Here is a 14102-nt window from a genome sequence, read left to right on the forward strand (position 1 = left end):
AATTAATTAATTAATTAATGTATTATTACTTTTTTGTAATGGATCACCGTGGGGTACAGTTACAGACTTGCAGATTTCTGTGCTTACATTTCAGTTATACAATGATCGAGTGCCCATCTCTGCACAAGTGCCAGATCTCCACCACCAATGCACCCAATATCCCTCCCCCTGCTGTACCCCCCCTCCGCCCTCTCCCCCTCCACCTCTCTCTTCTCTCTTTTAGGCTGTTGTGGTCTGCAATGCAAGTATTGAATGGCCATCATTTTCGGTCTATATAGTCTACATTTGCACACATCTCCCGTCCCGAGTGGGCCCTTTAAACACCCTTTACTTGGTGGTCCCTTCTCTACCTGAGCTGTCCTTTCCCCCAGTATATGAGGCTGGCCTCCAAGCTGTGGAGCAAATCTCCTAGTACTTATCTCTACTATCTTTTGGTTATCTTTTGGTGTTAGTCTCCCATTCTGTTACTTTATATTTCACAAATAAGTGAACATTTTCTATGTCTGTCTCTCTCTTTCTGACTCATTTCACTGAACCTAATACTTTCCATGTTATTCACTTATATACAAATTTCATGACTTCATCTTTTCTAATAGCTGCATGGTATTCCATTGTGTAGATGTACCAAAGTTTCTTTAACCAGTCATCTGTTCTTGGGCACTCAGTTTTTGTTTTTTTTTCCAGATTCTGGCTATTGGAAAGAGTGTTGCAATGTCTCTGAACTTCTTTAGCTGAAGGAAAGCATTTCAAAATTACTGTTTTTCTTTGATATAAAAACTGCTAAAGTGTTTCTAGAGACTTTAAACTGCTGTTTCTCAATATATTTCCAACTGTGCTCCCTCCCAGCTGACCATGTTTTATTCTGCCCCATTCATCTGACTGGAGAGATAGCACAGCGGGTAGGGCGTTCGCCTTACACGCGGCCAACATGGCCAACCCGAGTTCGATTCCTCCGCCGCTCTCGGAGAGCCTGGCAAGCTACCGAGAGTATTCCATATGCCAGACACAGTAACAACAAAAGTCTCCAATGGAGATGTTACTGGGCCCGCTCGAGCAAATCGACGATCAACGGGAGGGCCTTTACCTTTACCTTTACCTTATTCATCTGACTAGTTGGTCCCCTCATTGATGTAGTTTTGACCTGTAATCCCTCCTCCCTTTTACAATATCCTGCTCACAGGTGATTTTATGAACCCCGACTGAGAAACGCATCTTTAAATGAGGACCTTGTTTCTTGAGCAGCGAAAGTCTAGTCTATGAGATTATTTTACCAGATAAGGAATTTTAACTAAGTATAAAGAAAATGATTCTTTAAAACTTTACAAAATATTCAAAAATAGTAAATTGTTTTAAAGAAATTTTTTAACATTTTAAAGAAATTTAAAGAATTAAAATCTATTTAAATAGTAATTTAGTAATTTAATTTAGAGAATTAAATATTAAAAATAATAGAGTTTTAAAGAATTTTTTAAAGATTGTAAAGAATTTTAAAGAAATTTTTATAAAATAGTCCTCTAATGGATACATTTTAAATTAAAAAGTCATTTGTAGGTTTTTTATTCTTGTGAACATAATACCAATAGTCCTGGGAGAACTTTATTAAACTGAAAGTTCTTGAATGCAATGGGGCTAAAATGGACATGGATGAAAGGAGTAAAAATAAATTAATAGTATTCTCATTTTATTTATTGGTGGGGTGGGGCAGCAAGTTGCTACGCACAGATGTGCTCAAGGAGTATTCCTGTCAGTGTCAGTGGAGAAAGCAAAGTCACTCTTAGTATTACTGTGCACTAATAGCAAAATAAATAAAAACCTGGGGAGAAACATGATTCTTTTTGAAACTTAATTCAGTCCTAATGGTTATACTTATGTACATGTTAGATTCATATAATGCAACTGTTATATTTGTATATGTGCACTGGTGATTGTGTAGAGATGTAAGATATTTTGGGGGTATTGTGTCATATTTCACATGTCAACAGCTCTGCTGTTAAGTCTCAGAAATGGTGGCATGATGCATGTTTTGGAAAGTAATCACACATATTGAAATACAGTAAGTAATTCCCAAAAGGAGTTAAGAAAAAAATTAACTTCCATTTTTGTTGATACTATTAAAAATACTGAAATTTTCTTTTTTCAAGTAGTTGTATAATAAACAATCATATATATATATATATATATATATAGGCAATAAGGAAGGGGGGGCGGATGGGAGGGAGGCAAGTAGGGAGGGATGTCGGGAGGGAAGGATGAAAGAAAGAAGGAAAGAAGGAAATAAAGAAGGAAAGAAAGAAAGAAAGAAAGAAAGAAAGAAAGAAAGAAAGAAAGAAAGAAAGAAAGAAAGAAAGAAAGAAGGAAAGAAAGAAGCATGCAGAAAAATTTAGAAAATAGCAAACAATGAAAATCAGAGAACAACTTCATCTGGAGCCAGACAAGGAAGAGGTGAATTTGAATAAAAAGTTGTATTTACATAGGACATTAGTTTACTTTGGGGTGTAAGTAAATAATTTTTTTAAACATCAAGATGATCTATCAAATCAGTGAAGATGACACAGTCATATCAATTAAGAGAGGTGGAAGTTTATATTGTAAGTTGAGGAGGAAAGAGAAACTCAAATTTTGTTAGTAAAGAATGCTAAGTTTATGTGGATCACAGTGGGTCTTATATTTATGTCTTTTGTAACTTCAAACATTTCATTGACCGTACACACCAAATTTTCTAAGAGGGTAATAGCAAGGGAAATTTTAGGCCAAATTCAATGTTCAAAAGGAACTGGTAAACACGATAAGAGTCAATAAGACTGGAAAAGAATGATTTTGTTTTTTGGTTTTTTTTGGCTGAAGCAAAAGCAAAATGTGAGCAGAAAGCACAGACATCTGCTGGCATTGGTCAATGTATACCCTTGATAGTGTCCACGTGCAGCAACCAGAAGGGGAAGAAATCCATTGTTGACTTTGTGAGCACAGTTGTTTGGGTGAAGGTAGTTCCAGCAATTGGAAGGTCCGAAGTTTGTCACCACAAAGGGAAAATGCCACTAAGTAGAAACACTCAAGATAAAGAAATATTCTGCCAAAGGAGGTAAGATTATTATCTTCAGGATCTGATTCTTTCAGAGGAAAGTGAAATGTGAAAAGAGGAGCTAGTTTTTTTTTGGAGGGAGGCAGGATGGGGGGAGAGGTGATGTGACACTGAACAGAATATTCCTTAAATAAGCATCTACCAGCAGCAAAAAACAATGAAACCAAGTATTTTTCTCTTTCTATAGCTGAACCCTGTGGACAGAGCGTACTGTAATCAGAACATGTGCTCCAGTTCAAATGCTTAACTTGATGAACTTAAAGATTCAAATTTTGTTAACTAAACACACTCACAACCAAGTAAAATTTCCTTGAGAAGGCATACAATCACAGGAAAACATTAAGATAATATAATATGGGGAAATTAAAACATTTAAAAATATTATTTACATCAAAATCACAATAGCAGAATGGGTTAGCATACTGTGTCTGCCAGACAGAACTTATAAACACACACACACACATGCATAAACCCACGCACACATGCACACGCATGCACACACACTTGTTTTTGGACTCACATACTATGGTGCTCAGGGATTACTCCTGGCAGTGCTCAGGTGCAAATGCAATGCCAGGGAATGAACAGGAGTCTGCCTTGTGCAAGGCAACCTCGTCTACCACTATGCTATTCCTTAACCCTGTCACTGTCACTGTCACTGTCCTCCCATTGTTCACTGATTTGTTCAAGCGGGCCCAATAATGTCTCCATTGTGAGACTTGCTGTTAGTGTGTTTGGAATATCGAATATGTCATGGGTAGCTTGCCAGGCTTTGCCATGTGGACGAGATAACTCTTGGTAGCTTGCTGGGCTCTCCGAGAGGGGCGGAGGAATCGAATTTGGCTAGGCCAGATCAGCCATGCACAAGGCAAATGCCCTACCACTGTGCTATCGCTCCAGCCTTCCTTAACCCTCTCCATAATATTTCCTTTTAAAAGCAGATTTGATCTTTAGTGCTATATAAAAACATATATAACACAAAACACACTTGGTCTGTGATTTATACATCACTCCTAAAATTTCAGACTTTGACAACCTTACACACATAAACTAATATTATCATCTCTACTTAAATAGAAATGAATCGAACACAGTGCTTTCCCATGTCTAAATACACAGCTATACGTCACTTTGAATTATTTAGAAACAGAGCAGTGCTGAAAGATGAGCCAATAACTAGCAAAATCAACAATGCAAGCCATATTTGTTTATTATATATGATAAAGGAAAAAAAGATTTGGTATATTTTTATCTATAGATGATAGATAACAGTCATCAATATAAGTAGCTCCCTATTTAAACCCATTCTTAATTTTATTTATTTTCTTTTTGGGTCATACCCGGTGATGCACAGGGATTACTCCTGGTTCTGAACTCAGGAATTACTCCTGGTGGAGCTCAAGAGAATATATGGGATGCTGGGAATCGAACTCAGGTTGGCAACATGCAAAGCAAACACCCTACCCTCTGTGCTATTGCTCCAGCCCCTTAAATTCATTTAGACAGGGAAATAATGTTGAGATTTAAAAGCGTCCATTGAGACAGATATAAAGGAAGATGGATGATAGATATTTTTTGTATATATTAATTAATTAATTTATTCATTTGCTTTTTGGATTTTGGGCTATATCCAGCTGTACTCAGGGCTTACTCCTGGCTCTGCACTCAGGGGTCACTACTGGTCTTACTTGGGGGCCACATGAAGTTCTGGGGACAAGCTGACCAAGCTCTATTCACTATCCTATTACTCTGGCCGTAGATAGCTTTTTGTCTACCTAACTCTATACACCACCGAATATATAGTGCTTTCTACTGTCAAGTTAACCCCCTATATTCTCTCACACTTTCCACTTTTTCATTGGGGATCTCAAGAATGTCTGAGTTAGTTCTCATTGCTATTGCAGACTGTTAGTTAATTTGCTTTGGTTCAAATGAGTTTTTTAGAGCTCAAAAGGCATTCTTAGTATTCCCCATTCTCTTCAGGTAACTAGAGAGGAAGCTAATGTCTAGGATATGGGAAAAAAAAGGCAATCAATCTTTCCTATTCTTGATCTAAAATACAGGAAAATTGAGTTAGCACTTTATATTCATATTCTGTGTCTTTTAACAAGATCACATTATATCCTGCTAATAGAATTCTGATCATGATTATTCCAACATACTGCAAAGCAGAAAATTAAAGTACAAATGCATTTGTTCAGTATAACTATTAGTTTTTCCACATAGGTAATGCACGGCTTAATCACAGATGAATTTTCAGGGAAGTGAAGGATGCTGATCATAACATACTTTGTCTAGTATGAGAAAAGATACATATTTTTTTTCTGATAATGGAAAACATTGAATACTATAATTGTGAGGATGGAATGGAGATTGAAAGTAGAAAAAAATACATTTTAAGAACGAAAGCAAGTGGAAGAAGTAGATTTCTTATGAAAGGTATGATGATGTGGAAAATTCCATATTTGAGAGTTGATAAGGGTATTCATAACAAATCAGGAGCAAAATGCAGAGAGCTAAGGTGATATTAATATATTGCTTAGTATCACAGATGCTGTTATACCACAGATAGAAAACATAGAAGTTATGCTCTCAGGAAAAGTCTTTTTTTTTTTGAGATTTTGGGTCACATCAGGCAATGCACAGGGGTTACTCCTGGCTTTGTGCTCAGGAATCACTCCTGGTGGGGTTCAGGGGACCATATGGGATTCTGGGAATCAAATCCGGGTCGGCCAAGCCCTACCCACTGTGCTATCACTCCAGCCCCGAAAAGAGATTTTTTTTTATGACATGAACTTAGATATTAACATTCATTGATAATGTAAAGAGTTGCCCTATTAATTTTTAAATTTATGCAAGCCTACAGATCCTATTACATACTTACAAAAATGTGAAAAAGAGTTCAAATACTTTATTTGGCATATTTTTAACAGCTCGATCATCAAAAAGGAAACTGTTCTCACATAGACTCCTTAACAGAGGCTGACATTGTTCAATAAATTCAGGATCCTGGTGTGATTATATTGTACAAAGTAAAGGAGGCAGTTATAGAGTGGTGAACTCTACCTCCATTGATAGATGTTGACTAGGAAAGTTTTGAGTTTTGCGCTAATATGGTTTGGTCCTTTTTGACTAATACTTGCATTAATAATAATAACACAATTACTATGTGCAACAATCAGCTATTCTTTGCTTACCATTAACAATAACGATGATATCACGGAAGTCAATCTCTCCTCTAGCTTCCACTCTTCCTTCACATCTATATATACCTTCATCACTCTTATTGATATTGAGAATCTGCAGATTATTGTTGGCTAACATAGCAAATCGGTCTGGAAGGTAAACAGAGAGGGGATAAATGATATTAGTAATTGAGGCAGAGTACAGTGTGTTAAATTGCTAAGAGTGAAAATACTGCACTTGTCTGACACTATCAAACTTTTCATCAACAAATTCAAATTTAAAAGTAAAATGTAATTTCATGAGTTTAAGTTTTTTTCCACTCCATAGTACCTTGTTACACCTATATGTTCTAAAATACATTCAAGACTTTATTTCCACATAAAATTGTTAGGCGATTATTTTCCCCTTGGAACTTTGCATGCAACAATGATACAGTAAAGAACAAAGCAGAGAGATTAGATATTGCCTACATAAAGATGTTTTGACTCCAAATAAGGAGTAACAAGTATGGAAAAGGGTTAGAAAATTGATTGAATATCCTTCTTCACATGATAATTATACTAGTAATTTTGGCTGCCTTGAAGAAGCACTGAGTAATATTATGATATTCAAGTCACATAAAGGACATAAAACCAGTGATATCTTAAATTTTTGAGAAATAATTTTATTTTTGAAAGCAGATAATATATATAAGTGATGAATAGATCAGTCTTTAATAATTTTATTTCAAGAATCTATTTTATGTGTATGAGAATAGACACTAAATTTAAAAATAAACGTTTATAGAGATTGCAGTAGCTGATTTCTAAAAATACCCCGGCTAGCACCAGCAACAATAGGACTTGTCAGTATTTTCTAAAATGGCTGAACTTCATTTATTGTATCAGTTTTATTGGGATGCTAAGCTCTTCTTCCTTAAAATCAAAATAAAGGTATTTTCATATCTAGCACTATTTGGGAACATATTGTAAAGACATATTCAACATTCCATAAATAATTCATGAATGTTTACATTTTGCTAAATATCATCTAATTGCTAGGTGCTATATCTGAGATAAAACTGGTTAATAAGAGAGAAAAATACTCTACTTTTTGTTATATATATTATATGTAATATATATACATGTTTTAAGTTAACACCTCTGAGAAAACCAAACAGATAGAGAGAACTCTATATCAAGGCATTTGCTTTTCTGGAATTACATAGGGTTACAAACAATGCCAGCGGTAAACCTTAAGCACAGAGACAAGTATAAACCCTGAGCATAGCCTTGTGGTCCCAAAACAAAAGCCCAAAGAAAATTAGGTGGTCACCTCTGGGATAGAAACCATCACATGTAATTTTCTGAACCTGTTCCAATTATTATTGCAATTTATTTTCTTGTCAGGAAAGAGATTAGGACCTGCATGGAAGCCACACGAAGAAAGTTTGAGATCCTCACAATCTGGATAGCAAAATGTGTATATAAAGCATAACCATGCCTCTATTTTTATGGACACTATTACTTTTATGCAGAAAAATTGCTATGGAATTTGTTTAGTGATTCAATCCATACATGGAAATTTATTCGTCAAAATAATTTGTTAGTCAAAGACGGACAATCTGGAAATACAATAAGGGAATGTTCAGAATACAGGATGTCTATAGAATGAGTAATAAACACTAATTGAAGTAAGCGATGATTATGTGAAATATCTCTGGAGACTAAATAATAACAAAAAGGGACAAATTCAGAGAGCAAACATGAAGTGAAAACTTTAGAATTTTATTCTAAGAATCCTATGATCTTTGACATAAACTTTTCTTTTTTTATTTTCAGTTCTAAGAGACCAAATTATTTATACATCACATTTCCACTGGTGAAATTTTGCACCAAAGGACATGTCGAGAATGAAAGATAATTTCTAAAAAATAACATATTGTAAATCATAGAAAAATTTTCAGTAACAATTTTTTTAAAATGTTGGATGATAGTATAGTAGGTAAGGTGCTTGCTTCATACACACCTACCAGGTTTGGACCCTCAGCATCCTTTAGGTCACCCAAGGACCACTGGGAGTAATTTCCTAAGTACTGAGTCAGGAGTAACAACTGAACTTTGCCAGATCTGGCCAATAACCAAAAATAAAAAGAGGATAGATTTTCAAAGTTTTTAAAAGTTTTTAAAAAAATCCTTAAAAGTGGGTATCTGAAAGTAAAATGAAAAGCAATTATAAATTCCAATCAGAGAATAATGCTCCTACTCATACCTAGAAAATCTTAATATATTTTCTAATCTGCTAGAATGCTTACTACCATAACTAGAAGTTTCATAATAACTAAAGTTTAATTTTAATTAACAAAATAGTGCATTAACATTTTACTTTTTATTATTGAAGGAAATACTTTGCTCATGTTCAGAGAAAAATTATCATATAGATAATACATATTTTGATGGAAATAAACAACTACTGCTTCTAATTGTAAAATTCACTAACAAATGAAGATGGTCATGCACACTGTAATGCCCAAGAAAAATCTATTATAAAATTAGAAAATATTCAAATAAAAAATAATCTAAGGCAATCTTTACCAGTCTGAAATTTTCACATGGTTCCTTGCAGAAAAAAACGTCACTTTTTTTACAATGGTCTAGTTGCTCAAGTCAAGTCTCCTGTGATATTCCTGACTCTCTATTTCTATTTCTATCCTTTCATACCCAATCAAATCCCACTCTCACCACATCTCTTTTTATCATTAGTCTATATCTCACGCTCTCTCAGGAATAATTTCACTGCACTTTAGAGACTGTTCTGAGTGCCAGGAGTTTGCACATCAGTGTCATTCAATACTTTCCTCACAAATACCCTAATGTCCTTTTCAAATTTTTTGTAGGTCATTACATTTTTATGATGAATTCTTTCTCAGTGATGGACACTTTGGAGATATTTTTTAAACATCTAAATGTAGATGTCATATTTATGCTGATTTGGCTCAAACTTTATTTTCAGTTTCATTCCTCATCTTTCTTTAAGGAAATTAGTATTATTAGTATGAGAGTTTTCTTCATATATTCTTCTTATGATTAACTTACCTTAATTCCTGAAATTCACCACGCATGCTATAATTCACCTCTAGGCCATTAATGCACAGTAGTGTTCTTTCCTCTTAAATAGTCCCTACAAGATTTTCACCTTAAACTCACTTTTCATATTTAAAAATCTCAACAGGGTTTTGAAGAATCTCAATAGGGCTGGAGCGATAGCACAGCGGGTAGGGCGTTCGCCTTACACGCGGCCAACATGGCCGACCCGAGTTCGATTCCTCTGCCCCTCTCAGAGAGCCCGGCAAGCTACCGAGAGTATTCGATATGCCAGACACAGTAACAACAAAGTCTCCAATGGAGACGTTACTGGGCCCGCTCGAGCAAATCGACGATCAACGGGAGGGCCAATAGCGCTAACTGCTTTGAGTAGTCTTTTGTCCTTTCTCACTTGCATTGTCTTTTATCATACTGATCAACATGTCATATTCACTAATATTGATACTTATTTTGTGTTAAATTATTATATTATGAGAACACAGATTTCTTTTAAAGCACAAGACACCAAAAAAAGAAAGTTCACTACAAAGTACAGAGCATGTGCAAAATAATAGCAGAATGATTTTTTAAACTTATTTTACTAGGCAATGAAATGCATATTCAAGTAAGCAGTTTTATCCATTTTATACATGTTTTGACCATTAGACAATTTTGAAGTTATTTAGAATTTTCATAAATAACTTTTAAATCATCTGATGTTGAACAGGCATCTATAAATACATATTACCCATCAAAATGACACAAAAAGTTAGGGCATTTGGTTGTATAATAAAAGTCACGTTTTCTTTCTGAATACTTTGACTCTTTTAGTACAGAGATCTCCATTCAACAAGCAATATGAATCACTTTCACTTCAAATATTATGTGGATTATGGGGATATTAATATAAATTTCTGCCATGTAACTGCTGAAAAAAGGATAAGATGGACATAGCCAACTTCTTGGTTTCATCCAAGCCTCTAAACATTTGTCCTGAGACACCCAGACATAAGAAATTACTTTAAATCTTCATACTCGTTCCGTTCAAATCTATCAACCTAATCCCATGCATTAACCATAATTAAGGAGCCATACAAGGAACAAACAGGTGAAGAACACTGCTTCTACTAAATACAACTGAATGAACAATGTGTTTGATAACAATGTGTTTGACTCAGGAAGCAAGTTCCTGCAATATAGAAAAGTTATAAAGTGTGGCCTTCCTCAAAATTCACCTGTGACTCTGAAAATATGACACAGATTAATTTTCTGAGTCTAATGATTTTTGTTACTGCAGTTTTGATATTGAATATTGCAATTTTGTTATCAAATCAATTTTAATTCTAGAATTGCATCAACAGTTAGGGCTTTTATCTACACTAAATGCATTTTAAAAAATCTACCTGCGGGGGCTGGAGAGATAGCACAGTGGGTAGGGCATTTGCTTTGCACAGGCCAACCCAGGTTCAATCCCCAGCATCCCACATGGTCCCTTGAGCACCGCCAGGAGTAACTCCTGAGTGCAGAGCCAGGAGTAACCCCTGTGCATCGCCAGGAGTGACCCAAAAAAGAAAAAAATCTACCGGCATTGTTTCTATTCCAAAGATAAAAAATATGCATTGATTCTTCAGATTACCTATTTTTGCATTATAGCTCAATATTGTGTTTTACATTTAACTCATTATAATATTAATCATGTCATCATCACTGGATTTCTGATTCCAGTTATAAATTGAAAGCATGTAGCTTTTGTAAACATGAATGGCATTGCTTTATGTTTATAGCTAAGTGTTTTAATGAATTAACTCATAATATGACTGATATTGCATATCAAATTCAAAAAATCATTGTGTAAAATTGAATTTAATAATACAATCTTTACAGTTAAATAATCTCACTTAGGTACAAAACAGGTGGAAATATTATTCATCTTCAGGTACAAGAAAAAAGCAGAGAATAAAATTCCAACTTCAACCATATTGTCAGACATACAGCAAAGTTACATGTAAATTTTTGCAAAAATGCATAACTGACATCACAACTACATGTAACAATCAATCTTTACTTTCAGACATCTGTTTCAGATTTCATTTAAAAACTATTATTTATTTCAAAAATCTCTTGTAATCAAGATTTACAATTAACCTGCTATATACTTGTATTGAATGATGACAATCTGAAAATGGTTAGACATTGTCATATAACTGTGACAAAAGAGCTCTCTTTATTTTTATTATTGAGAGAGAAAGTTGAAAATACATTGCTACACTTTTTCTCAAAAAAACTTCAGGTAAAATGCAAAACAGATATGATGAGCATGAGGGACTAAGCAGTTTTTCATTAAATAATAACAGAAAAAGATTTTTTGTCAATTACTGACAACTACTGAATATACCACATCCAGAAATAGTCTCCCAGATATTTTAAAAAATAACTATTGAATGCAATTGTGATGTTCTTTATACATATTCAAAAATGGATACTTTGTGCTCTCTTGCATTTATGCTGTGGAAATTTCATTTTTTTTTAGGAACACAAAACTGGTTCATCGCAGATGGAAAGTATTTTAAAAGAGTCAATTATTTTGTACCACTCTGCATTGCAGGTGCATTTAAATATATTCTAAATTGAAAATGCCCCCAGTGCACAATAGCAAAGTAGAATAATGTAAGTAAATTATGCTTTAAGTTTCAAATGTCATATCATTTAGGACTTTTACCTCGCTCTGAATCAAAATCATGAAGACAATTTGACAATTTGAATAAATATACTTTTCTTTCTATTTTCCATATTCACCCTAGCATAATATTTAGAACAAGCCTAGGTGTATCTGAAAGAACAGAGCCTGCATAATGACATAATTCCTATCAAGTTAGATGTAGCAGCTATCTGATTATGTTTAAATCATAGTGTGTCAAATTCAAATATATTGAAATAAATGCTTTATTTAATTAATATCCTTATATTGTTTCCAGGGCTGGAGTGATAGCAAAGCAGATAGGACATTTATCTTGCATGCGGCTCACCCGGCCGACCCAGGTTCGGTTCCTCCAACCCTCTCGGAGAGACCAGCAAGCTACCGTAAGTATCTCTCCCACCAGCAAAGCCTGGCAAGCTCCCCGTGATGTAATAGATATGCCAAACACAGTAACAAGTCTCACAATGGAGACATTACTGGGCCCACTCTAGCACATTGATGAACAGCGGGAGGACAGTGCTACAGTGTTATATTGTTTCCAGTATGATTTTTACTGGAAAAGCACTAATGAACAAACATTTTCCAGTAAATTTCTAGATCATAGCTCTTGAGTGTTTAGAGGCCAAATCATCTTTTCACAGAGGCTATCCTCTAACTTTCCAAACCAGCAACACCCAATACACAACAACTGGGTTTGGTTGTATTCTGATAACATCCTACAAGACAGCAGACAGGTTGAGTTTGTCTTGAGGTCCAGTATTTCCCACGCCCTAAACAAGTTGTTTGATGTGGAGGGTCAATGATTTCAATTTATATATCTGGTTATGTTCATTCAGATTTCCAAGAGCTGCATTATTATTAGAACATATAATTTAGGGAGTTACCAAAATACTAACTGTCGGAAATAGCGGTGACTTCCTCATTATGATACAACCAGCTGACAGCGGGTGCAGGTGAACTGCTAACTCGGCAAACCACTTCTGCATCTTCTCCTTGTTTGAATTCTTGTGGCGAAACCACTTCTCTGAAAGTGAGCTTTTCTGTACCCAGAAAGAGAAGCAAATCAGAAAAGGATCACTAACTTCTTCCAGTATTCCGGATTATGTGCTATTGATAATAAAACAAAATATTAGGCAAATTAAGGGCCTTATAACCTTAAATCAGATCATCTAACTTTTGATTGCAATAACTTCCTACCACATGAAAAAGAAGTTGTATATCCTTTCAGTGCAAAACAAATTCTTCTATGAATAGAAGTTGGCCTTAAAATTCTGATCCAAGTTACTCTTTTAATCCCTGTGGTTACAATTCCATTTAAAAAAAAAAGATTTGTTTTGTTCCAGGGCATTAGCATTCTATTAAATTTTTCAGGTTTCTCAACTTCCATAAACAAAATAATCATCTGCCTTTCCACTTCAACTCTCTCTCTCCACCATGTACTTGTTTTTTTTTCAAATAAAATCTGATTAATTTTATACACCTATGTATTCAGGTTTAACTTAGTTCTTGTCTATTTCCAACTATTAATCTTTAAGCACCAAGTGAACGTTCTGTTTCACTGACCACTGAGATTTTATGACAAAATAATGTTTTTCATTCACCAAATGGTTGGCTGATTGTGCTGACATGAATATTTGTTTGATGTCAAATCTTTACATTATTTATTCATTTTGTTTGTTTGCTTTGGGCCACACCAGTGGTGCTCAGGAATTAAGCCTCACTCCTCATTCAAGAATAACTCCTGGTGATGCTCCAGGAACTGCATGAGATTCTGAGGAATGAATCAAGCTGCATCAAGGCATGACCCCTATTGACTATACAATCTCTGTGGCCTCAACATTATGTTATCTTGACAAGGAAAAGGCAGCAGTTTTATCATCAAAAAAATAGTGGGATTTTACTTTATATAATATAAAGATAATCTTTTAAAATTCCATAATTAGGAAATGATCATTTCAATACTATTCTGTCATCTGTATAATTGGTTATGTAGGTATCACATTGATTATAAAATTATCTTTCTTTGAGGAACACATAAATAGGCGACAATGAGCCATACATAGGGTGACAATGTACC

The 14102-nt window shown here is 34.7% G+C and overlaps 1 protein-coding gene across 2 annotated transcripts in view; it reads right to left on the minus strand.

Annotated features, from left to right (window-relative positions):
* NCAM2 (neural cell adhesion molecule 2) overlaps positions 1-14102 on the minus strand; it is a 442733-nt gene that overhangs the window by 172586 nt on the left and 256045 nt on the right. For both annotated transcript variants that reach the window (XM_056109214.1, XM_056109215.1), the window contains exons 4-5: positions 12922-13065; positions 6277-6414 (exon numbers count right to left, since the gene is read on the minus strand). In XM_056109214.1, coding sequence (XP_055965189.1) covers positions 6277-6414; positions 12922-13065 — 282 coding nt within the window. The remainder of the gene's footprint in view (positions 1-6276; positions 6415-12921; positions 13066-14102) is intronic.

This window comes from Sorex fumeus, unplaced genomic scaffold (genome assembly GCF_029834395.1).
Source record: "Sorex fumeus unplaced genomic scaffold, SorFum_2.1 ptg000265l, whole genome shotgun sequence".
NCBI classification, from domain to species: domain Eukaryota; kingdom Metazoa; phylum Chordata; class Mammalia; order Eulipotyphla; family Soricidae; genus Sorex; species Sorex fumeus.